Raw genomic sequence first — 27,020 nt, forward strand, 5'->3', positions numbered from 1 at the left:
TGAGTGTGGCTTTCTTGTTCACACACACTTTCGTAATAGCAAAATAAGGGAAAAAACTCTGCCGTCTTGTCACCATAGTTTCTAGTAGAGCAAAACAGTTTTCCAACACAGAAGAGGTATACTACGAGTTTTCTGCACATGCTTGCACACAAATTAAATGTTCTTGTTATTCACATGTTTTGTAAAGTCACGAAAATGGAGAAGTATATATTCGCAATTTTTTTTAATCTGTAAAAGAATAACTTTAATGCAATGTATTGGGTGGTTCCGAACGAATTTTAACGAGTAAATGCAACCCGAACACTCATTGTCCATCCATCTGCCCGTTTCTTCATTGATTTTCTGCGTGATATCTTAGACACATTATCCATATGTGACACCATTTTATGATGAGGCATCCTTACAGGATGAATAAGCGTATATTATTGTTGTCGGTCTTTCCACTCCTCTGATTCTTCGTGTGGCTATTACCCTTGGTTCCAAATAGGAAATGATCAATGCCGGGAAGTATCTATAGAAGGAAAAATGTATATTGTTGTGTTCCCATGCGGATAATTATCCAAATCATGGACCAATCGTATTTTCGGAGAGTATCAATGACTAACAATTATATTCACATTGTGCTACATGAACTAGTGTAGTTTTTACTCGACATCACAAAGTGTAGGCCTCGACCAAGATGTAACTCGCCAATATAAACCTGGAACTGACATTCTAGATTCCGTAATGCAAGCGATGTTAATCCATGGAAATGTACCTCACTAGTGTGCTGTTTTGGTCTGATCAAACACATGTAAGACGTGCAGGAACAAAGCCAAATGCAAATACAGGAAACGATACATGCGTTTAAGTTATGGCATTGGCGTTCACGGGTGTCAGTTAAATGTCGTCGAGCATTCGGACAAATAATCTAACCAAGTTTTATCAAAATAAGGGATTTATAAAAAAAAATTAACTGTTCGTATTATTATTTTATACTGCGCATCACTTTGAAAGTGGGTGTACACACATGTTCAACCACCTTTATTTCAACAAAAAATCAAATGATATTTATTAACACAACTTTTCAGGTTATTCACCAGTATGTTAAACTTTGAAAAAATATCCCTCTCATGACATATTTTATTAAATGTCTTATTGAAAAATTACCCACTTGATGGTATTACTTTACGCATCCTTACAACCCAAAACTTATACAGGTAGGATTGTGATTTTGTTTTCCAGATACAAGACTTAGGCAATATTTGGCGGCCCCAATATTTCTTTATTGCTAGACTATTGGATCTTTCGAAGATTCAATTCAGAATGAAGTTGTGGTATACGCTCCATCAACTCAAACTCTAACACCAAACTCTTCAAACACTTGTTTTCTGTACATTTCATACAAAATTTCATTTGAGTTCGGTTTTAATCAACTAATTTTTGCTTCATGTAAAGCGCACTGCAACAAAATGTGTTCCTAATGCTTAATAACCGGCTCAAACCGTGAAATTTGCATCATAATTTCTTGCATGGATTGGGAGATTGTGTGTTTGCCTGGTGACATGCTCTTGAACTTTTACCTTCATATCAAAAACGGACGTAAGTACACACAAACAACACACAGGTCAAACACAGAGAAAATATTTTTTTTTAAACTTTGTTTTAGCATAAGAAAATACTAATAACGTGATTGAACAAGTAATGGATCCATTATTCAATTGTCAATTCAATTTTAGTTTTTTTCTATGACTTAAGGTGACAAATAACTCACACAGATAATTAAAAACATATTAAAACATAAAACATATCACGGTTTATTTCAATTAACTGCTTAAAAAATATAAAAGTAAAATATACACTATGAAACAGACAATTTAAAATAATACTCAACATACGTTTTTTATGAAAATTCATGTAAAAATATACAATATGCATGATCACATTTTTATCAAACATATATCACTGAGTTCCAACTCTGTGAATTCAATTAAAGGTTGTTAATGTTTTCTGTTGAAATAACATGGACACATTTTTTCTAAAATTTTGATTTCCATGATAAGGTAACATTACCTGCATTCTTTCTACCAAATTGAGCCATGCCATCATCTTAGCATTTTTAATTATCATTCAAGTGTGTGTTTTTTATTGTCACAAATTAATCAAATTAATTTTTAGTAATAATTTAATTAAATAGATACAAAAGCTTATTAGAAATATCATTATTTAGATAAAAAAACTATTTTAAAGAAATAATATCATACATTTTTGTATTCAATTTTTATCGTCAGTCTTATTTTGCTTCCTTGAATTCGAAAAAAAATAAAAAAAATAACGGAAATACATAATGAAAAGCATACCTGTATTTAAATGCTGTGGATAGTAAGCAATTGCAACCAAAATACAGCATGGAAAATATTTGGACACCGTTTTTTAGACAAATATAATCTGAATGTCACTGTTAATTGATCTTATAAATTATTCATCCCTGTGCATAGATATTGAAATGAACAAAATAGTTAAACCAAAATGGTTTATCCAAGCATCAAATGCATGTCAATAATACAAAATGTATTCAATTAAGTTTTATTATACTATTATTTCAAACAAATCTGTAACATTTGGGCCATACAAATTGAAATTTCTAAGTGTGGGTCGAGTTAGGCAATATGACAAATGGCTCTTTAAATATTGTTGCTTCCATTGACTGATGGCATTTTTTTTATATCTCTCTTGATGTTAATGAAATGAAAATTGTTGTCCATAAACAGTGATATCCTAAAATATATCATCCAATAATATGTGTTTTTTAGAAAACAAACAGTGACAATATCAATATTTTGTATCTTCAAACAAAATACTTTTATTAGAATTTATAGTTTTAGTATGTATTTTCCATTTGTCAAAGGCAAACTACTCAGAAAACATATGAAATGTTGATAAATCAACCTTGGTTTTTTGAATTACTCAACAATTGGCAGTTTAAACTTTTAATAACTTTTTATTATTCAAAATATTTTTTTTAAACACCATTATAATGTAAGAGATTGATAATTGTAAATAAGCAATATTTTATCAAAATCAGTTAAACATTCTTAACTTTTCCCCCAACTTCTTCAACCACAAAAAAAAATATAATTAACATTGAAAAATGGAAAATAGTCACCAAAACTCAGCACAAAACGTTTAAAACTTTAATATAGTCACAGAGTAAAAATCCTGTGAGCATATTTTCTTTAAATCAAAATAAATAACCTACATGAACAATATATCAAATAAGATGTTGGATAAATGTTCATATTTTATCATTTAAATAAATAAAAAAGAATGAAACTCTGCAAAGATCATGTGGCAAATGTTGTTTTATGTCTTTGAATTCCAAGAACGGTTTTCTCTTTTTCGTCAAGCCAGTCCTCAAAACAGAAATAAGCGTTTGCTTTTTTCCGCTCATCCAATGATCGAAGATATGTTCGCAAGTAACCGTCCTGTCTGACCGAGTCTTGGGTGCGGTCAGAACTGTCGAGCTCCGGTGGGCGGATGATAGAGGCCGGGCCTGGGACAGGGGGCGGGCCTGAGGGAGGAGCCACAGTTCGTCTTTCTGTCTCTTTATTGGCCAGCCAGGTCTCGTAGGATTCACTTTGTTCAACCTCCTGTCGCTTCCTGTTGAATTAGAGCAACACACTTTAGAAATGAGTTAATGTTGACAAGATATTGCTGAAATAAAAGTTTTGGAAGCAAATTAGACAAACAATTGTATCAAGATTTTAAAAAAAAAAAAATTCTTGCAGAATTGGAACTGAACTTGCATTTCAGCCAATTATAAATGAAAGATTATTTTAATTTTAACACAAAAAAATATAATATTGAAAGTCCATTGATAAAAAAAATCAAAACAGAGTGCATCCCTTTCGTTTAATAGATTAGTTCATTCTTTATAACAAATAATTCTTAGGAACATAAGAAGGCATGAACTACTTGAACAGCTGCTGTTAAACATTATCTTTATAGGCTGACTGTTAATATTACAAATAACCTAAGTCTTAAAAGTGCTATTAAGTTTAGGATAATTTTTTACAATGTAAATTAAAATTCAGAATTTCATAATAATGAATGCAAAGTGCATCTAATTTAGGAAATACAAAAGTACATTGATTCCTCATGTCTAGAAAGTACTGCCTTAAATTGTATAATTATGCTTAAAATAAATGTATCAAAATGGAATCAGGGAACAAACGTGAGTTTAGTTGCACTTTGAAAATGAAGGATGTTAAGAGATGAACTTTCACTTTGATTATGAAATGAAAAAAATGAACCACATAAACATAAGGACAATTTATTTTTTCTGTTGTACTCTTGTTGTTGCTTAAGTAACAAACAAATAATAAAATAGTACATAAGAATATATTGTATATCAAAGCACCAGTACATTTTTCATGTTACCTAGTAATAGTAGCAAGTCATGGCATGTTAATAATAGTCAAAATGTATGCACTATTAGCCATATATTTTTTATAATCTATGCTACACCATGACAATGCGTACATCTATAAACAAGATGTTTGATGTAAGGTCATTCTGAGAATATATAAAATACATTTCAGCATTATTTTATTTGTTAAAATGAAACAAAATTATTATTCAAATATAAAGATAATTAAAATAATGAGACTTCTAAATAATTGGGAAAATGCTTTTTTTTTAACCTAGATCAATTTTAAAAGGCTTCCAAACTAAGTAGGATGCTTGATGTCACAATGGTCCATTGTGAACATTGTTGAAATAGGCTTGAAATATGGACATTACATTTAATTTATTGCAACTCAGTAAAATCAAATGTGTTTATTGTACTAGAAGATGAGTGGAGTCAATAACGTCATGTAAGAATTTCATTTATTTTAATAAGTTTTACATTCCCTACTGTAATTCAAATTTATAATTAACAAGACTATTGCCAAGCAATATATGTCCCCTACCAGCTCCACCATTGTCAGAAAAAAATAATTATTTTTTTTAAATATTTGTTGCCATAGCAACCAGAATTTTTGACATAGGAACAAAATGAAATGACATGCATAATGTCCTTATTGGCATCTATCCATGTTTCAAGTTTAATGAAAAAATATTAAGAACTTATAAAGTTATCGCAGGATCCAGAAAAGTGTGACAGACTCACAGAGTGACGGACACACGGACACACAGAGCGCAAACCGTTCGGTAAAACCGGTAGGGGACAACAAAACATAATACACTTGTATTGTCATATCAAACAGAAAATGTTCAGATAGTGTAATTTGACCGCAATTGGCTTTGGAGCTCAGAAAACGTGGACTCTATATTTAAAGCAGTTGAAAGAGCATAGTGGTTTTTTTAATAAATACAACAATATGGTTGTGGTTTAACATGTGTACCTTAAAACACTAATGGCATACTTAAGTGGTATACAATACTATGTTAGAGATGAAACACAGAACGTGACATTACTAGAGTGGACTAAATTTAAGCCATGTTCACAAAAAGATCTGGTCTGCTACATTTACCTCTGTTCCATTAACTCGGCAAGCTGGGAATTTCTAAGAAAAATATACAGCTCAAATCTTATAATTGAGTCATACTCTGGGATAATGGGGCTTAATGCATATGCATAAAGTGTCGTCCCAGATAATCGTGGATCACACTTTCCAAGTGAACTGAATTTTGTTTAGAAGAGACTTCCTTTCAACAGAAAAACAAACTAAAATAGCAAGCATTGATGTCCCTGTGTGGACTGGACAGGCTAATCAGAAACCACACTTTACGCACATGCTTTCAGAGTTCTAGCATTATCTTTTTTAGATGTTCATGTATCTATACATAGGCAGGGTCCGTGTATATACCGTCTTTTCCTTTTTCGTTTAACATTCGAAACAACGGAACACGAAAATCAACGCATATAAGTCCATATTCTGATTTTCTAATAACCGAAACTTAAACAAAATACGAAAACAAAATTAACTTCTTCATATCGTTTTTCATTGTACTTATTAAAAAAACAAAAAACGAAATTGATTCCCCTGTTCATATTTCGTTTCAAATCATATAACAAAAATAAATGTTTGAAAATTGGAACGGATTGTTTGATCCCGTTTACCGTTCTTAGTTTGAAAGAACGGTATACGAAAAACGAGTGGCGTTTGCGGGATGTGCTGCTGTCTTGGGGAGGTAACTCATTGGTGGCTTTTTGCGCGTATTTTTCTCCCTTACATAAGACTGAAGCACTTATTTCCATCAGCATGGCTTCCTCCGTGCTTTTCTTCGTGGAGGTAAAGACACGCCCGTAACGGACAGACACGTGGATATTTTCAGTTGTTTTTCCAGGTATTGTTTTTTTCCAATTTAAAATGATCATAATCTTGACATCGAAAGGTTTTCCAACGTACCGGTATTTCATGCCGATCCAGCCGATTAGATAGGGCTATAATTAGCCTCTTATGACACTTCTTGTTCTTTGCCACTATGCTAAGTAAATTCAGTACTTATTTTTAAAAAAAACTCGTTTTAATCCTTTTATCATGGGGGGTTCCTTACATTTTAAGAGCTGCAATACCCCGTCCCTTGAGTCCCGTATTCCTATTTTTATTACCCGTTAGACCTGCATGACATTTTAAAGACACTATAATCGGCGGCGGCTGCTAAAATGTCCCTATGTTTTACTTTTAACGTCACCTTACATAATAGAATGTCAAAGTTGTATAAGTACAGCCAAAGTTGTATTAGTGCAGCCACTATTGAAAGAAAGAACAGGACGAAAGGAGAATAAATATATAAAAAATGTTTTAATCTTATGGAACGGTAAAGTGCAAGGTGTCTAATATATAATTTCCAATTCTTTCGATTAATAGCAAATACATATTGCATTTAACAACTGCATTGTGATATGTCTAGTGATTTTAGCTCTAAAACAAGAGTTATAACCAATCACCTTATATGAAACCGCTTTGCGCTTGAAGAAAATGAAATTAACTTAAATTTAATTAATAATGTACCAATTTAATAACTTATTAAACAACATATTTAATGTTCCTGAAAAAGCGCCCAAGATTAAGTTATTGCTAACAAGATATGTACATTCCAATGATATTACAACGCCGCTTAATCTTTTTTCCTTTAAACGTTACGTTACTTAAAGAAGGCGAATATCATGCGTCACGCCTAGAATCTGCTTGCACTCATTGAAATGTTCCGTTTATGACCTCGGTTGTCTCCTAAAATGAAACTCGAATGCCATTATAGAAAAGTGTTTACATTTGTAACAATACGTGTATGATTTGCTGATTCAATGATATATATAAGGAGCGCGCCATCAAGCGTTCACTTGCATGATCTGTTAAGGTACATTTATTAGTCGAAAAGTGTATTATTTTATTTGTTTTATACACATCCAGTTCATTTTAACAGTCCTTCACAAATTGGACAAAATCTGTTCACCAAACAAAAACGTTATTAAAAATAAATAAATAAATTTGTAGCAACGCCAGAGTTGTAACTTATAAAATAAAATCCATTGACATAACACCTGGTATGAGAGCCCTCCGCCAGCCAGTTACCCGAAGTGTATGAGCCAGGACGGCACACGACGTGCCATGACAGGGCTTTATGAGGCCGTGCATGCTCTTAGGAATAATTCACCATACTAATTGATTGTACATGTGTATATGTTTAGCAATAATGTGGATTTTTATTTCATTTCTTAAACAGATATGAGTACAGTGTAGTAAATAATTCGATTGTTGTTTATTACTTGAAGAGAAAGGCTACGCCGAACAAAGATATTTTATTGTGCAATGCTTATTGTAATGCATTTTATACATTAAATCAAATCCAATGACTTGAAACAAACGCAGGCATTTATATTGGTATCGTTATATAACTTAACTGTTGATCTATTCATTATTCCATTAGACTAGCCAAAAAGAGCTGTGCCAAGACTCGTCTATTCTTCCTCTATAATACATGTAATAGTGAACATTTAATTATTCAAAATAATAGTTTCAAAGGTAGGAAACTGCGCACTAAGATTAATCATGAGTTATCATCCAAATAAAGCTGCGCAGCGCCCCTCGTTTTCCGTTTTCCGTGTATCGTTTTATCAAGTCAAGAACGATAAATGAGAGCAGGCGCTTTGTTTCAATTTTCAAATATTGAATTTTTTGTAATTTAAATTGAAACGAAATAGGAATAGACATACACGTTTCGTGTTTTGATTTGTAATTAGTAAAACGAAAAACGATATAAATAAGTCGATTTGTTCTTTGTTTTGTGTATTTGTTTCGGTAATAAGAAAATCGGAATATGAATAAATATGCGTTTATTTTCGTGTTTCGTGTTGTCGAATGCAAAACGAAAAACGAAAAGACGGTATGTACACGGACCAGGCAGGCACTATAGCATCTAAAATGTCTACGTGTGTAATCAAATCTTCCAAACACAATATAAAAGTGTTGCCTATCTGATATACAAATGTATTCAAAACAACAAGTATATTATATTAAAATATTTGCAATTTGTATTTTTAATCCAATTAGGTACGTTCTCTTATTTGCCTTCTGTTTTTGTTTTGACCACCACCAAAAAAGACATGAACCTTTATATATAAAACAAGAGATGTGTTTGTCACATACACAATGCCCCCTTGTGCTTTTTGACCTTGGACCTTTAAAGATGACCTTGACCTTTCACCACTCAAAATGTGCAGCTCCATGAGATACACATGCATGCCAAATATCAAGTTGCTATCTTCAATATTGCGCAAGTTATGGCCAATGTTAAAGTTTTCGAAAGACGGACGGACGTCCGACAGACCGACCGACCGACCGACCGACCGACCGACCGACCGACAGACCGACAGACAGACAGACAGACAGACAGACAGACAGACAGACAGACAGACAGACAGACAGACAGACAGACAGACAGACAGACAGACAGACAGACAGACAGACTGACTGACTGACTGACTGACTGACTGACTGACTGACTGACTGACTGACTGACTGACTGACTGACTGACTGACTGACTGACTGACTGACTGACAGACTGATGGACAGTTCAACTGCTATAAGCCCCCCTACCGGGGGCAAAAACATGTACTTTCATCTCATTTCAATGAACTTTTTTCAACCTAATATTTTGGAGTACAATATGACGTCCCCTATATTTTAAACTTTTTACTTCAATTCATTTCAATTTTCAAAATATTGTGTAATCAATACTCAATATCTGGCAATTTAAACTGCTGTTCTAAATTACTGGTAGTTAAATATTATCCACATGTCCAGCTTTTTCTATTATCCGAAGAATAACAATTGTTAACCTATCAAACATTTAATATTCTTCTTATAATGAGTCACATATATATGACAGATATATTATAATTTAGTTAAATTTGAAGAAAACAAGAAATGTGTTTGTCAGAAACACTATGTCCCCTTCTGCGCTGCTTTGAATTAATTTTTTTTTACCTTTGACCTTGAAGGATGACCTTGACCTTGAGCTTTCACCACTCAAAATGTGTGGCATGTGTTTGTCAGAAACACTATGTCCCCTTCAGCACCGCTTTGATTTTTTTTTTTTGACCTTTGACCTTGAAGGATGACCTTGACCTTTCACCACTCAAAATGTGCGGCTCCATGAGATACACATGCATACCAAATATCAAGTTGCTATCTTCGATATTGCAAAAGTATTCATAAAATGAGCAATTTTGGCCACATATATTTGACCTCTGACCTTGAAGAATGACCTTGACCTTTCACCACTCAAAATGTGCAGCTCCATGAGATACACATGCATACTAAATATCAAGTTGCTATCTTGAATATTGAAAAAGTTATTGCGAATGTTAAATTTGGAGCAAACAGACCAACAGACCAGGCCCGTACCCAGGCCATGGGCCCAGGGGCCCGGGCCCCCCCAGCTGGCTGTCGAACTATGATTTTTTTTAATAATCGGCCCACTGCAATTTTTTCTCTCGTGCAAGGGCCCATAGTATACTTTCCATCAAAACAAAAGAGCAGCTATGTTTTATTGTCCCTGATAAACAAGAGGATTAACGCTCGCCAATCGAGATAAGCCTCTAGGCAATATTTTCTTATCGCCTTGTACACACATCCGCGATCAGTCCCCCATTGTGATCAAGAATGCTTCATCTATCGATGGTTGATGTAACATGTATTTTGATACGTGCAGCGAATGGAAGCAGCTGCTACAGGAGTTCGTATACTATGGTCTGATTATTGCCATCGCAAGTTTTTTTCTTCTTTGAGAAGGCCCTAGACGTATTTTCTCCTTCTAAAAGTTTTTTTTTAAACCTTTTATTGGGAATTTTTAGGTCCCAATATATACTTTTTGCATTGAGAATAGGGCCCTGAATTTGAACCGGAACAAAAACACTGACAAAGGTATTTAAACTGAGTATTTATAATTTTTGAAAATAAATCACTGAAAAAGACTACGATGAGATAGTTAACATGTTTGTTTAAAAGAAAAACAGATTCATAAATTTGCCGAGCAACAGATAAGAATTTGGCAGAATTCAGTATTTAAAATAATTGAACCGTGAATTGAGTAATATCAACCTATTAATGGCTCATTGGTAAAAAAATGAAAATTGAAACAACAAATTGATCTCATTATACAAGTTAACCTGATCAAGTGTAGAAAAATATTGTATAATTAAATCATCTCTTTCCTTGAATTTGTTTGAAAACAGTAAAATATGTTAAGTTGATTATTTAAGACTTTCATTATATTTCCTCCAAATATTAGGCGTTTCGCGCATTTTTTTCCCTAAAAAATGACAAGGTCTTTCCCAAAACATCAGATTAAAAAAAACTGTGACATTATTGATTTGTGAAAAAAAATGGTGGAAGCAATACGAGAGTTGATGTGGATTATTGTCAGTTTAAACCTGTAAGTTTCGTATCTAAAGCTTTAAATATTGTTGTGAATTCACACCAATGTTTAAAGTTTAAGACTTCCGAAATGTGCTGATTTACTTGTTATATTCCATTAATTCATATCACAAAATACGTTTTTTTATAAGCATTAAAATTCACCTTGCAAAATTAAAAAAGTACATACATAGGGAGGGGAGACCCTTCCCAAACCCTCCCCAGTTGGGCCCCCCCAGTAAAAAAATCCTGGGTACGGCCCTGCAGACATACAGGGCAAAAACAATATGTCCCCCACTATAGTGGGTGGGGGACATAAAAAGCTGTACTGAGAATGGGTTTTTAAAAGTATACCAGTTTAAGTCGAAAAAGGTTAAAACAAATTCATCGAAAAACACAGCGATATGAAAAACATAAGCAATTTCTTTTTCATGGGGAAAGCAAACAACAATATTGGAATTACAACTCTAAACAAGTCTACAATATTCTGAGTATGAATAACGGAACAACTATAAACTTACAACTTCAAAATCCTGCAGCAATAGACAATCAAATAAAAGTTGTAAGCTTTACAAAGCTTTATGATAATATTACAGAATCAAATGTTAAATATATTATTATGTAACATAATGTTCATTATAAGCCAATTACAACATGTACCAAAATACATCTTTCAATGCAAAAGAAGAAAAATCAAATGCTTACTTAAAAATTGTATGAACGACATTTACTTGAAAAATTTTTGAGTTACCTATACCTTGTATGTCATATTTGAATGAACACGTGAATACTTTTTATAACAGAAACAACATGCTAAGAAACCCTTATAAACATTACATATGTATCCAAAGATTTTCTGTTTCTTGCTTGGAAGTGGGGAGAGACATGGCAGTGAAACTACTAGAATTTATGTCATGGCTCTAGAATAATGTTTAACATTTACCTTTCCTTCCCAAATTTCGATTGATTTAAGTGGTTTGTTATTAATGACATAGGGGTAAACACATGTATCACAAGTATATACTTTGTGGTTTATTCCATCTTGGACATATCACTTGCTACAACATACCTTTTTTCAAGATTCATATAAAGTAACACTTACTTTACTTTCCCTAGTTTCATATTCAGTAACCATTTACTTGTCTTTCTCTTGTTTCATATTCCCTACCATTGACCTTTTTTTCTATAATTTCATATTAGCTGACCTTTCTCTCTCTAGTTTCATATTTGCTCATACCTTTCCTAGCAAGTCTTGCCATGTTAAAGGTCTTGATAAAAGAACAGGAACAAAGACATCACTATAAACCCTACTGTTAAAACTATCTTAACCAATCATTTATGTCACCTGAGTCACCGGACTTAACTTCACTACCTCCGTAAAGTTTTTTATTTATAGTAGGGATGTCAACGAATATCCGAATATCCAAATATTCGGTCCCGCACCAAATATTCTAATAGTATTTTCCGAATCGAATATTCGGAAGAAAAAAAATAAAAAAATCGAGTAATTTCAAAGACTTTGTATTTGTGAAATTTGCTTCAAACATTGTTAAAAAAAGTTGTTCCTCATCTCATAGCGTTTATTCCGATAGTCGCGATAATGCGTCGCTATGGTGATGACAGTGCACATGTCATAAATCCCGCTCATTGCCTACCTTTAGGAAACTTTAATTGACCAAAGACAGTCACTTTGTGTCAAAATTATGATAGGTGCAAATCGCATCGGCAATTAAAACACCAACCCGCACTTGATCTAATGACTCGAATTACATTTAAAATTATCAAAGATTAAATGAGTAAAGGAAAAGCCGACTTGGTGTAAAATACAAATAAGAACTCATGCAAAAGATTTTTGATTGACGTAAATCACGTTCTCCAATCAAAAATGTTTTTTTTGCTCTAATTAAATTGAGTAAATGCGTATCGTATATTTACAATCATGTTGTCCAATCAAAAAAGCTTTTAGAAAATAATTTACTCAACCTCTAATGAGTATTTGCGTATCGTAAGGTCCAAACTTAAATTAATTACTCAATATTCAATCAGGTACTTTACTTAAAGAAATGTTTTTGGTATTTCGCACAATATGTACACTATTAAAAGTTTTAAAACAGTTTTTATCATTCAGTTTTAACAATTACATCTAGCTATAAACAGTCTCAATATCAAAAGAACTTTCGGTAAAAACAAAAGTAGAATTCATAGAGTAATGGTACAGTAAACAAAGTTGATTTTGTTGCTTTTATTCCAACCGATGTTGACCGAATATCCGAATATTCATTCGAAAGAATGACCAAATATTCGAATACCAAAATCGGTATTCGTTGCCATCCCTAATTTATAGCAAACAGAAGCATACAACATCGTACCAATAATACCTTATTGTTGATACTACTTTCGACTCAACACTATGCAACCGTGGAAGTAATTTAACTTTCTGAGTATTGCCTGTTGAGTGTAATTCATTTATTCAATGTGGAAATTGAAAGCATACATCATCATTATATTTATACTTCATAATTGTTAAAACATTAACCACACATTGGGTATGACTTAACCACAGGCATGGCTTACCTTTCCTCCTCTTCTAATTTCGCCTTCTCCTGTGCCGCTTTCTTTATATCAAGGATTTTTTGCTCGGCAGCCAGTTTGCGTCCGAGCCACTCATCATATGACACAGCTCCTCTCTTGCCAATTCGGGCTGGTCCACTGTGGATAGAGTGGTTATGCCAGAGCATATTAAGCATGGCGAAACTCAACACATTATAATTTTTGCCTCGGTCAATGAAAACTTGGCTTATGTTACATGTTTTTCCAGATAAGCCTATGAAGTCTAAACTTGCTAATCAAAGACGCCACTTTCTGTTTTTATGTTTTATTTTGTTTAAAGGAAGTCTCTTCTAAACAAAAATTCAGTGTTAGCCAAAAGTGTTGTTCCAGTTTACCCTTTGCAGACTACACAGGCTTATCTGGGATGACACATTACGCACATGCATTAAGCCCAACTTAACGAGAACGTGGCTCATACTACGCACACTGAAACTGCACACAGCACAATTAAGTCCATTAAACCTTAACACTCAACACTACCACTTAAGCCTATGATGACTGGAAGTAGGACAGCATCAAAGAGATCTACAATGACATGAGTTACTGCATCCACAGAGTGCAAATGAACTGTTGAAGTATTTAATTTAAAGCATGGTCAACTATAGAAGAACAAGATCCTTCATTTATAGAAAGTCCGTAAACAATAAGCAATTACCCTACCAATGACAGATTCTGGAGATTGAACATACATGTAATAACATATAATGACTGACAAAATATGTGTGCCACATGCAGAAGTGCATACACACAACACACAAATCAAACTATTGTAGTTTTGCCATATAAACAATGTGAGACTCCAGTGCATAAGAGCAACGAGAAACCACAAATGGGGGTAACACAAGTTGGTGTTTCACCTAATTAACATGAAATTTCCTTATAATAACATAAAGACCAATGGGGCTTTCATATAATGAAAGCCAGAATGGGTCTTTAGCATAAGTTCAAATGAGACTGACACCCCTTTCTAACGATCAGGGGTCAATACATGTAATAAAACATTAGGTAAATGACAAATCACAATTACAATTTTATGTTTTTTGTCAAGTGTTAAGTTTGGAGATATATAAAATCGTATTTAACGACAAGTGCTTTGTCATTTTTCATTAATGCTCACAAATGAATTGTTTTAAGTAGGTTTTCCAAGAAATCAATGATATTAGAAAGAGAAAAACAACACAAATAACACTGTTTTTTACATGCACATGCACCCTCCTTTATATCATGGTGGCCACGTATCATTTGCCTTTTATTTACATCATGGTTGCATATCATTTGCCTTTTATTTACATCATGGTTGCATATCATTTGCCTTTTATTTACATCATGGTTGCATATCATTTGCCTTTTATTTACATCATGGTTGCATATCATTTGCCTTTTATTTACATCATGGTTGCATATCATTTGCCTTTTATTTACATCATGGTTGCATATCATTTGCCTTTTATTTACATCATGGTTGCATATCATTTGCCTTTTATTTACATCATGGTGGCATATCATTTGCCTTTTATTTACATCATGGTCCAAACTAGTGTTCAACAGAAAAGCTGTGAAATATGGATGCTTAGGACAGCCTTGATAACACTTAATTTGTAACTCTAGACAAGGTTGTCAATGCTGCTAATACCAAGTCAATATTTTCCACAGATTTGTCAATAATTTCAATTTTTGTGTTTGAATAAACAAATGTACGTCAACATACGTCACATGCAGTTTCCATCATACAAACATCAAAAAATACATTACAGTGATGTTTTCTTTAACCAAAAGTGCACTAGACCCAAATGAGACGTGAAACCCCATTACAAACTCATAAAACACAATTTCAAATGAAATGTTATTGATGTGTACATGCTTCCACATGCATCCAAACAATCATTTAAATCATGGGCCATGCAGTTAAGTTTAGGGAAAATGTTGCAAATAATAAAAAAAATAGTTTACCTTGCATCTTTTCTAGAAAAAGCAATAAAAGAATTTTTAGAACTGAAGAAGAAAGTGTGGCAACTGCCCTGACAAAGGGTTTACAGCGGTATGTTGTGACAGAAGAAAGGGATATGATCAAAATACTGTACTCTTCTCCATTGTTATATGAAGTATTACTTGAACCCTTTCAGCCATTATGGCGTTTTGCCTCACAACCACAAAAAAGGACTTAATTTTCATTAATATTGAAAACACAAGTAATAGTCATTGTCGTCTGCCATACCTTCAATATTTTTAAATTGCAAAAGAAGCCTTACAGAAGGACAGATGGAGATTGGTGTGATTATGTTACAGATCACAGATTTGCAGCTAAATTCATAATACTAAAAATGTGCAAACTCACATTAAAAAGTATTGTAATACACATGAATTAGAAAATTACTATATTGCAAAACTTAATCAAGTCACGGATGCCTCTTCTTATAACCTATTTGAATTTAAATGCCTAAATTGTATTCCACTAAGAAAACCTGATTTTTACCAAACAAAACACAACTAAAAACTATAAATGTCCAAGCAAAACACACTTCCAGCAACTATCCTAAAACCAATTGGAAGAAGTGAGGCATTATAAAACAGACAATCTCAATTAAGCCGTAAAATGAAGATATATTAACACATCTTTAGTTAAAAATTAATGTACTAAATCATATTTAACAAGAACTTCAGAACACTTGTCAATGAGATTATGTATTTAAACAAAATCCATTTCAATAACTTTTGTGCTACGAAAACAAATGACATGATGAAACGTTTTATTTTAACAAAATTATCTCACAATATTTGGAGTTTGCAATGTTTTCATCCATAGGTGTTATCTGCTTTATTTAATATGTGGTACTTTTTTTCTGACGGTTAATAAACATCTACATGAACATCAGAGTTAAGATGCTTACTCAGGCATCCATTGCTTCCAAAAAGCATAATTATAATATAGGTCTATTTTTAACAAAAATATCAATAATATGCCCCTTCAAGTTATCAAAGATGACAAGAACCACCATTACAGTAATTACAAATTATGTAAGCCTTTAATGTACAGCAATAAGCCATCTTTGATTCTAAGAACGAATTTCTATTAATTCACTAAAATATGTTAGGTAACTGAATTGAGAAAATAACCCAGGAGACAATGATAATGTCTGATTCATTTGAAAAATTGTTTGACTGAAGAATAATTACGCTGTTATATATACTGAAATTTTTCAATTTGATGGACTTTGTGTAGTTTTATAAAAGAGACTACTAGTAAGACAGGTCAACTAAAATAAAAACAGTAATTGAAAAAAGAGAGGGGGAAGGGGTTCTACTTGAGATAGAAAGTGCAGAAATGGACCATTGGATGGTGGCAGCTAGAATTACTAAAGCTATTAGCAAGAAATACTTGTTTTTAAAGATAGGTAGTCAGTACCATCTTTGGTTCAAAATTATATACTACAGGTAACTAAAACCATTTGAACTATGTGTTTTACTAAGGTTAATGTTGTTTCGTACCAGAGAAAATTCAAAGCTTTATTAAGTACTACAATTCAGAAATGTACAGAATATGTTTGTACCAGACCACATGGTCAAACAAATTATGATAGGCAAGTGCGGAATTATTATATTATTGTATAGGATGTTTTTAAGTCATTTTAGACATTTCCTTATAACTTAAATGAGTTTTGATTTGAATTGTGATGCAATGAGGTTCATTTCTATTTATATGAAAATGTTTGTTGAATAAATCTGTGCCAAGAGTGCAGTTTGGTAAATCTAAAACCAGTGTAAATCCCATACACTATGCATTTCATGGACTGTTTCAAAGATGTTTCCCAGTTGTATTCATTTGTGTTTGTTGAGTGAATCTAAACAACATCCATTTGGGCAATGGGTAACTTGTGATTTAAAAAGTGCATCAAGCTGTCCATTCTGATCATGCAACTAAAGGCTATGTTAACATTTGAACTGCACGATTCTCATGACTGTGGATCATACAAAACTTCCTCAAACAAAAAGCATGTTATCATTTTATTAAAAGGATAAAACTCTCATAATTATATGGTAAAACTCAATTTTCTAAATATGCTTGCTCTAGGTTTTGGGAATTCAAAGGTAGTGAACGTGATGGAAAAAAGCAGTGCCTGCATACTGCGCTGAGTGTGAAAAACGACTTGTATTTCTGTAATCAATGTGTAAATGTGAAAGTTGGCAGACAATGCACTAGTCAGCATAGCAGACTATAAACCAGATTTTTTATCAATAACCTTTAGGGAAACCATTGTTTGCAAATGTCTTCCTAACAACAGTAAGGAGATGAAACCCTGGGCTTTCTGGGTTGACTCATATCATTATCCCTTGTACAAGAGATAAAACAAGCATGGGTCACCACAGACAAAAAGGTTACTACCTTTCCGTACACACAATGGCAAAAAAAAGTTCAGGGGAAAAAGAAAGAATATATATCCGTTGACACTGATGCTATTGTTTCTTACTCGCTTCCACTAACAAAGGCATTGAATCAGTCTGTATTTACATGTATGTCCCATTATCAGATATCCTGTAATTTTATCCTGTTATATATTACACATTTTTGCCATTTATTCTAAAGACATCTTATTTATTTTCATCATATAAGATGTATTGATGACTTTTCTGCAACTGCTGAACAGAGAATTATCACAGTATTAGGGAATAATCAACAGTCGCATTTGCATTACATGTTATGACACTTTGACTGATTGTAAAACGAATTGGAAAGTTAAAGACCAGGCATTTGAGGTCTGGGTTTCCAACAAATATTGACAACATGGCATTTCCTCGCAACTTGTAGTGATCAAGTATTGATCTTGTGAACTAAACATCCTTTTTTAGGCTCTGTATGAATAGAAACATTGAAAAACTAGCAGTTCAATAAAGAGAATTATTGATCAACCTTAATAAACATAATCTCTTCTTATAGCAGTGCTCTTCAAATAAAACAATACTGCATCACTACTGAGTATTTAATTTTGCCGGTTGGTAGATTTCCTGTATTGCAAAAGCACAAGAAGAGTATAACATAAGTCACATATTTACTGGAAACGCGAGTAAGGCTATCAATTATTAAAGGGTAATTGTTAATGGGCCAAGTGTTACCCCCATTCTTTTAAAAAATGAAGTCTTTATTCCATGTTTATGCCCCACCTTCTCAAAATATGTCCAACCTCTTTTGTACAAAGATATAAAGACAATTAACTGATAACTTAAACTTTAAGGCTAGCAACATTTTATGATTTAAACCAGTATATTCCCTGATAATGAAAGAATACCCATTTTTTATTATTATTCTTATTATTACACCATAAATTGTTGTACAGACTTAAGCATATTAATCTGTTCAAATTCCACACAGCAAAATATTATTTCCTTTTGCATTATCACATTGTGTGATTAAGAATCAAACTGTGACCAAAAAGCAGCACTTTTACATGCGCTGTTCAAACTCAATTGGTCTCATACCTGTAAAACTGAATATATTATGATATATGAAATCACCCAACTGGACATAAGCTTAACAAACACAAAACATACAGTTTTGACCCAAAAGAGCTACAAAAACAGTACACACCAATTAGGCAGTATGCAGTTAGTTAGTCTGTTAAACAGAAGTTACCTTTTTGCTCTCCATCGCTTCCCCTCAGAAATTGCTGGTAACTTTCCATCTGAAAACAAAATAACTGCCAATGAACTTGAAGGATTAAGCACTTTAAACTAAATTGTATTGCAAGCTGTGGAATTTTGTGAAAACAATTTTGATTAAGAAATTATTTCTATAAGAATGTTAAGCTAAGGTATATGACCAGCAGAGCCACGTTTGAAATGGATGATACGGGTCATGATCACTTCCTCCAATATTGTTTGTGTATGTAAATAACTTAATTGTATCAATGAATGAAACAAATATTTAACAAAAAGTGGGTTTTAATATCAAATTGTGAAGACACATGTCAATATCATAACACCAAAAATGATCTATGTCTTTTGTAAAGTCGGATTGCGATTAATCAGTTACTTTATATGGTATAATAATAGAAAATGTGCAAAAGAAAGACATTTGCTTTTAAATAAATAAAACATGATAATAAATTATAATACTTTATGCTCAAAAGAAAGAAGCAAACACGACATAAAAACCCCAAGCCGGGGTCAAATGTGTAATAACTAACTTTAATGCAATCATGCTTAGTAAAAGTGATCTTAAGAGTAAATATGGTTATAATATACCATAACAATGTAAACATGTAAGCACAGGAAGGGCCACACTGGCAAGACACGTTTATGAATTGATGAAAATGATTTGTCTTAAAATACATGCTCTATTTTTATATGATGCACCCTGTTTGAATTTATGATGTCAATGTCAATCTTGATTTCAAAAAATTGTAAAGAAGTACCCAATTGCTTCCCATTTCTATGACACAGTCCCATAAATAAAATCAATTCATTTTTAAAGATAAATACAATTTGAATGCATATTTATTAAAATATCTTTAAAACAAAAATCAAATAATGATACCTTTCCCTATTTCTTCATACTCTTTCATCTCTTCTTCTGTCAAGTCGGTTCTACGCTTTGGAGACCCAAATCTTGTCCCTTCGTACTCCCCGGGTGGCAAAATATTCATAAAGTACACCTGACATTTTCCCCCTTTCTTCCAAACAGGAAAAGCTGAGTCGTAGTATTGGTGAGCCATAAGTGGGGGTTCAGCGCTGGGTTTGGTTCGCTTGGCGCGCTCTTGCCAGCGGAATAAGAACAAGTGGCGCTCGCAGGTTTTATGTCCAAACTTGGCAGCAATATTGAGAGCATTTTGACCAGTTTCGTCTTCGGCATCAATGTCGGCACCTGAGATTCATGTTAGCATGTCAATGGTTAGTTTGTACAGGAACAGTTGCTAAGCAAAATTAAGCTTGGGCATCAGGCACATATATTGTTAACACATATACACTGATGTCTCAAATCATTTCACCATCATGTTAGTCTTATTAAAGCAGTTATAGTTACACACAAGATGTGTTAAATGTTTGATTTGTAGCACAACGTTAACAAGAAACATTGTGTTCATGTGGTTAATTGAATTGTCAGATGGCATTCAGACAAACAACACACAATCATACATGTATGACACCAAAATACAATTTATAATATGAAAAAACAAATTATCAAATCTGCTGATTCCTCAGAGTTTTGTGAGTGTTATTTCAGACATTCACCTGTAATTCTCTTAACCCACGTGTCTCAGAGATATATTATCTCCCCAAGTTATTCAAAAAATGCCATTAATCTTTAGTCATCAGACCCCTGGTATATATCAAAACTGTATAGGCCTAATTCTGGGAAAAGTGGACTTAATGCAGGTGCGTAAAATGGCGTCCCAGTTAGATTTAAAGTTAAACAGACTAATTACGGACAATACTTTCTGCTTTTATGGTATTTTTTCTTTAAATGACTAAAGGATCGTGCGGACTGCACAGGCTAATCTGGGTTGACACTTTATGCTCTTGCATTAAATCAGTTTTACAGCTCAAATTATCATTTCTCACCATGTTCCAGGAGTAAATCTACAATATTTCCATGTCCCTGTGAAGCGGCAACATGAAGGGGTGTCCTTCCAAGCAGGGTGCTTGCATTTACATCAGCACCTAAATAACAGATACACAAGTTTATTGTACTTATGAACGTTTTCGTAAAGACAAAAGATCAACCTTCATTTGAAAGCAATCTGGAATTGTGTTGGGCTGTGAGCAGGAGTAAGCTACATGTAGCTTTAACAGAAATTCGTTTGGTCAACTAGTAGATAATTTAACTGATAAGTTACTAACAGAGCCTGACCTTCAATACTTTTAGGAACATAAGTTTTACAATATTTGTAAGTGATCTTAAAATTAAACAAACCGTTTGGAGTGTCAGGACTAGCACAGGACATCCCCCTCCCATAAACATGAAGTTTTTACATATTGAAAATGCGTTTTTATCCCAACTCCAGGACTTTGTCTATGACCTATAACTGTGACATTTGAAAATTTAGCACAAATTAACTTTAAATTGGGGAAAAGGATTATTATTTGAATTATAAAATTTCAATAATTATTGATAAAATTTACAGACAGTTATTGAAAACACCAAGCAAAGGTGTATAAGGATATACTGGATATTACAAATTCAAAACTCAATGAATATCTACACATAACTACTCTGTTTTCAAACATCTGATATGCAAACTATTACGAGGGAATTTAGCCAATGGCTTTGGGACAAATAAAAATTTAAAAAATTGCCAATTTGAAAGTGACTGAATAAGTGCTGTAAAATCTTCCAAAACATCCTGACCTAAATTTTAATCCCTGTAAAGTAACTAATTATATAAATACCAGACTCTAAAAGTCGCCTGACTAGTTTTTCATGGCCTCTGTGGGCAGCAATAAATAAGGCAAGGAAGGCCCTCTCTTGAAGCCAAGCTTTCCTTGCACGCTTTGTCATGTAATCACTACCAGGAGTGTGGTATGTGGTTGGCTGGCTTACACCCAAGCGGAATACCTGCAATAAATGGTTCGAAACATATTGAAAACCAAGTGCAATGGCAGGCTTACTGATTCATGCACAGACAGACATGGTATAAAACACTAATTGAATTATTACCATAAGTATTTTGCATATGAATATACCCAATCAATGTCATTTGCTGCACATGCTTCTATGAGTTCCTTCCACATTGGCCAGACGGCCATGCTCAATGTTGCACCTGCCACTATGTCATTACTTCTTATGTCTGTGTGATCCAAAAGTTCACCTGAAATATTTTTTTATTTAATAAAAGATTCAGTTTGAGTCAGCAAGACTTGAAACAGAACAATTCTATGAACAATGCACAAATACAATGATAGCTTAAGGTCAAGTTACTAGATAATATACTGTTTATTTTGGTAGAATATAGATTTTATTGTTTGCATCAACATAAAAATAATATTTTCTTGAGTGATTTAAAACATATCCTCAAACATTTTTTGATATAATTGTAAACACACTAGAATTGTCAGTTCTTGCTTTTTAAGAAAATATATCCAATACTTTCTTTGTGCTCAATTGCTATCAGATATTATGCACAAATGATAAAATAATGCGTAGACAATGGTCTCTGTTGAAATCATGTCTTAGATTCCATTATAATAGAAAATTATATGCATCATTTCAATATACATAATTTCACATTTCAGGTCAAGACGTGAGCCACTATCATCCATGGAAACAAACAGCTCCTCTGATGGAAGAACTACTATAGTGCTTGATCATTTGGTGATTAAGGGGTATCAGGTCTTTAAGATAAAGCCTCCAGTCACAGACCCTCCCACAAAACTACATAATGACAGAGAGTACAATGTACATAAACATTGCTGAGGACACAGATGCCTGGTTTGCATTCCAGAGTTGTGTAATTTTTAAAGTTATCTGCATAGCTTGGTTACAAACCACAGTAGGTAGTTGAAATTGTCTAATGTTGCCGGACATGCAATTAGTCTTGTTCCATGAGTATTAGAAGTTGTTTCTTTACCATACTGGACACTGGTGGAGCCATATGTGCTATTTGTAATGGTGATCCTGCTCCTAGCTTTCTGCCTTGGCCATCTACGCAATAACAAGAAGCCGTCGGAGACAGGTGATGCTCCCCAAAGGTTTTTTTGTCACAATATTGCACTATATATTCAGATAAAAGGAAACGTCTTGAGGGCACAGTAGTTGGGGGGACAAGAATCTATTTTTTTTATAGAAAAATTTCAAAGGGCCATAACTCTGTAAAAAATCATCCGACCAGAACCCGCTGATAATATGCACATCTCCTCTTGGTAGTGAAGCTTCCCATAAAGTTTCATTGAATTCCGGTCATTAGTTGCTGAGAAATAGCCCGGACAAGAATTGCACTATATGTACAGTTAATGGAAAATTTCAAAAATTTCAAAAGGGCCATAACTCTGCGAAAAATTATCCGACCAGAACCCGCTGATAATATGCAAATCCCCTCTTGTTAGTGAAGCTTCCCATAAAGTTTCATTAAATTCCAGTCATTAGTTGCTGAGAAATAGCCTGGACAAAAATTGTACAGACTGGCACACGGACTGACAGACGAAGCGGCGACTATATGCTCCCCCAAAAATAAATTTTGGGGGAGCATAAAAAGGAGGTGGTATTGTTATTCCTTGTTACCACATCCTTAAGGTAACAGACACAGACATAGTCATCATCATCAATCCCTGACTGGTTTGGCCGTTTGGGGGTAATGGGGGACGACGATACAGAAATCCACCTCCAGTCAGGTCTGTTGTGTGCTGCTGAGAGTAATTTATCCATGGGAAGGTAAGTCCACTCTATTACTTTATCTACCCAAGTTTTCTTCTGACGACCTCGACATCGACCTCCCTCTAGCGTGCCCTTGAGGCCAGCCTTGCACAGAGAGTCATGCCTGGTGATGTGTCCAAACCAAGCCAACTTTTGTCCTTTGACGATCGCCAATAGGGCCTCTTGAGTCTTGTGGACCTACAAGTGTTGCAGTCATGTACAGAAGTACTTGTTGGTCATGTGCTCTGTTTAGGAGATGCCGAGTAGTCTTCTGTGACATTTATGTTCAAACACTGTATCCTGCGTTCTGTGTACATGTGAAGCGCCCAGGTCACGCAGCAGTAGAGTAGGATGGAGACTATGAAGGATCTGTAGAGCCTATACGTGGTGGGGAAGCTGATGGAACTGCTTGTCCACAACCTGCTAGGTCTGGCCATCGCTGCGGTTGCCATCGCAATTCTTATTAAGACCTCAGCATTACTGGTACCATCCTTGGACAGGGTTGCGCTCAAGAACTTGAAGCTGGTGACTTCTTCTAGCTTCTTGCCTTTCATGGTGATGTCTGCACTGGTGTTGGTCGAGCTATTCACCGTGATCTTGATTTCTCTGTCATACATCCCATATGCTCCTGCTCTTAAATAGTCTGTTGGTGAGATCTTGAAGCTAATAGCTGGTGCCAACCATGAGGTCAATGGAATCAGGGAATCTCAAGTTGGAGATGGGACTTCCACCAATAGATAAAGAGATGTGGGGTCATGGAGAGTTATAATATCACAAACACATACCCGGTACAACACTGAACAAATGTTAATTGATACACTTCCTTCTATGCAGGAAGTACAAAAACGTGGGATTATAGTTTATGGCATACTGCTTTCAGTAATAAATGTGTAACAGTCAGTGTTGTTTGTTTCACATGTCATTACATTTTCCTTCTCATAGAACATTATTAAAGGTACTGCGTCTCAGATTGGTCTAATTTACAGAGAAAAAAATACATAAATATTGGTATTATCTTGAATAACATATTAAAAAATTATACAAATATTTTGGCAGAAACAGTAAATTTTCATTGTTTAAGTCGATATGGGTTATTGACAATTAAATTTTGACAATTCAAAGGATGAAATAAAAAATACAAGGGACAAAATTGTCACAAAACCAGGTTTTCATTGTGAAAAAAAATCTGATAAAGGGAGACAACTCAAACTGAACTTTTGAAATGAACAAACAAAATTAACCCCCGTTGTAAGTTTGTTTTAAAATAAATCTATTTTTAGTCGTGGCGACCTTGACATTGGAGATATTGACGTGATTCTTTCGTGCGACACACCGTCCCATGATGGTGAACAAATGTGCCAAATGATTTTAAAATCTCATAATGAATGACATAGTTATAGCCCAGACAAGCTCATTTATGGCTATTTTTTACCTTTGAACTCAATGTGTGACCTTGACCTTGGAGATATTGACGTAATTTTTTCGCGCGACACACCGTCTAATGATGGTTAACAAATGTGCCAAATGATTTTAAAATCTCACAATGAACGACAAAGTTATGGCCCGGACAATCTTGTTCCGCCCGCCCGCCAGCCCGCCAGCCAGCCCGCCAGCCAGCCAGCCAGCCCGCCCGCATTCGCCAATCTAATAACCAGTTTTTTCCTTTGGAAAACCTGGTTAAAAATATTAATCAAGTGTATAAAATATTATGTCTTATTATTTAATGATGAATTGATGATGCCAAAACCATGTTGTTTTTTTTTACATTTTTCTGTTTGTTCTGACCATAATAAATCGATGAATGCTGTTTTATGCATTACAAGTATATATATATAATAATACAAATATAATTATACACATTGTCATATGTTAACCTTAGAATCTTGTCAATGATTTTCTGTGATTTACAGTATTTGCTCTGCCAATCAATGGTCTATTAATTTAAACCTAATTGGACCTCCAAATTGCTTTTTGGCAGTTAGAATGTTAATCTTTTATCTGTTGTGTTTGTCTGTGATCCTAGTCAATGATTCTTTGTAATTTACAGTATTTATTCTGCCAATCATTTCTGTCAATTAAATCTGATAATCTCATAGAAAGTGTTTTTTTTTAAATATATTCCTAGAACTTCCCAGTAAATTATAATCACTATATTCAAGGTATTTCAGCATAAATCTTAATGATTATTATGTCTTCTTCATTTCAATTTTCAAAATTTCAACACCAAAATGTCCTAACTAGGTTATATGTACTTTATTATGACATATTTGTAGCTGTCTTGGGAAAACCCTTTGCACCTTATATATGTTATCAAATAAAGACCAAGAATATCCAGTGATGTCTGAATCAATGTACATGTACCATGAAACTCATACGGCAAACAAATAATATTTGTCAGAACGTTTCAAAAGCTGGTATACATGTTTCAGTAGGAAAGACATTTGTCTTTCAAGGTTTAGTGGTTATAGTACTGAATGCATGGTGTGTATGTTGATATGAGACTGGGAGTCCTTAGCTATACGGAGTCCTTAGATATCCGTTATATACCAATCTAATGTATATCACGTACTCTACATCTTTCTCTATTAACACAGGAGATATCAAAATTGCATACCTTCATCTAAATAACTAATCCTTTGCATATGAACAGGGACACCAGTTGCAAATTCCATATACATCTTAAGGTCTTTAATTTTCATGTCATTGGAAATATTTTTCAATTGGAATTTTTCATTAGTGAACAATCTTACAAAGATACTGAAAACAAGCTTTTCACGCTCCTTTGTTTGAACACGAGCTTTTAAATTTCCCTTTTTATTTGTTGTTGCCATGCTTACTTATACTAAAACAATGTCACAGTATTTATCTAAATATGTTTTAGTTTCATTCAGACTTTAACTGTCTCATTTGATTTTGAAATTCAAATTACATGCAATTGAGTCGAAATTTTCAACATTTAAGTTGGTTTACGTTAATAACCTGCATTATTCAAAATTTTAGCAAAGTCTCTTGTGTAACGTTGTATTCATTTGTGTTATTATATTTTATTTCAAATGCGAACTTATTCTGAAATATCGACTTCATTTCAGTAAAAAAAAACATTTGGTCGCCATATTGTTTACATGTGTCCATAGTGCATTGGCAACGGAGAAAATAAAAC

General features: G+C 33.7%; 1 protein-coding gene across 2 annotated transcripts; it reads right to left on the reverse strand.

Moving 5' to 3' along the window:
* Nucleotides 1-1,782: 1,782 nt before the first annotated feature.
* LOC127845705 (uncharacterized) lies at nucleotides 1,783-27,009 on the reverse strand. Of its 2 annotated transcripts, XM_052376796.1 has the most exons (9): nucleotides 26,475-27,009; nucleotides 22,195-22,319; nucleotides 21,901-22,066; nucleotides 21,073-21,171; nucleotides 20,048-20,374; nucleotides 19,145-19,193; nucleotides 13,483-13,617; nucleotides 11,430-11,441; nucleotides 1,783-3,639 (listed from the first exon to the last, which is right to left on the reverse strand). In XM_052376796.1, exons 1-9 carry the CDS (start codon nucleotides 26,689-26,691, stop codon nucleotides 3,324-3,326), a joined length of 1,446 nt encoding a protein of 481 aa, XP_052232756.1. In that variant the 5' UTR covers nucleotides 26,692-27,009; the 3' UTR covers nucleotides 1,783-3,323. The 2 variants fall into 2 exon arrangements, with proteins under 2 accessions (XP_052232756.1, XP_052232757.1); XM_052376797.1 differs by lacking the exon at nucleotides 11,430-11,441 and having other exon boundaries at nucleotides 26,475-27,008.
* Between the last annotated feature and the right edge of the window lie 11 nt (nucleotides 27,010-27,020).

Source organism: Dreissena polymorpha, chromosome 9 (genome assembly GCF_020536995.1).
Source record: "Dreissena polymorpha isolate Duluth1 chromosome 9, UMN_Dpol_1.0, whole genome shotgun sequence".
NCBI lineage: Eukaryota > Metazoa > Mollusca > Bivalvia > Myida > Dreissenidae > Dreissena > Dreissena polymorpha.

What these genes read in the sequence shown, in the direction of transcription:
- LOC127845705 (XM_052376796.1), bottom strand. Translation starts at nt 26,691, where the DNA reads ATGGCAACAACAAATAAAAAGGGAAATTTAAAAGCTCGTGTTCAAACA. An exon ending in GATTAGTTATTTAGATGAAG is followed by an intron (nt 22,320 to 26,474) that starts GTATGCAATTTT and finishes AAAATATTTCAG; the next exon opens with GTGAACTTTTGGATCACACA. An exon ending in CAGCAAATGACATTGATTGG is followed by an intron (nt 22,067 to 22,194) that starts GTATATTCATAT and finishes CATTTATTGCAG; the next exon opens with GTATTCCGCTTGGGTGTAAG.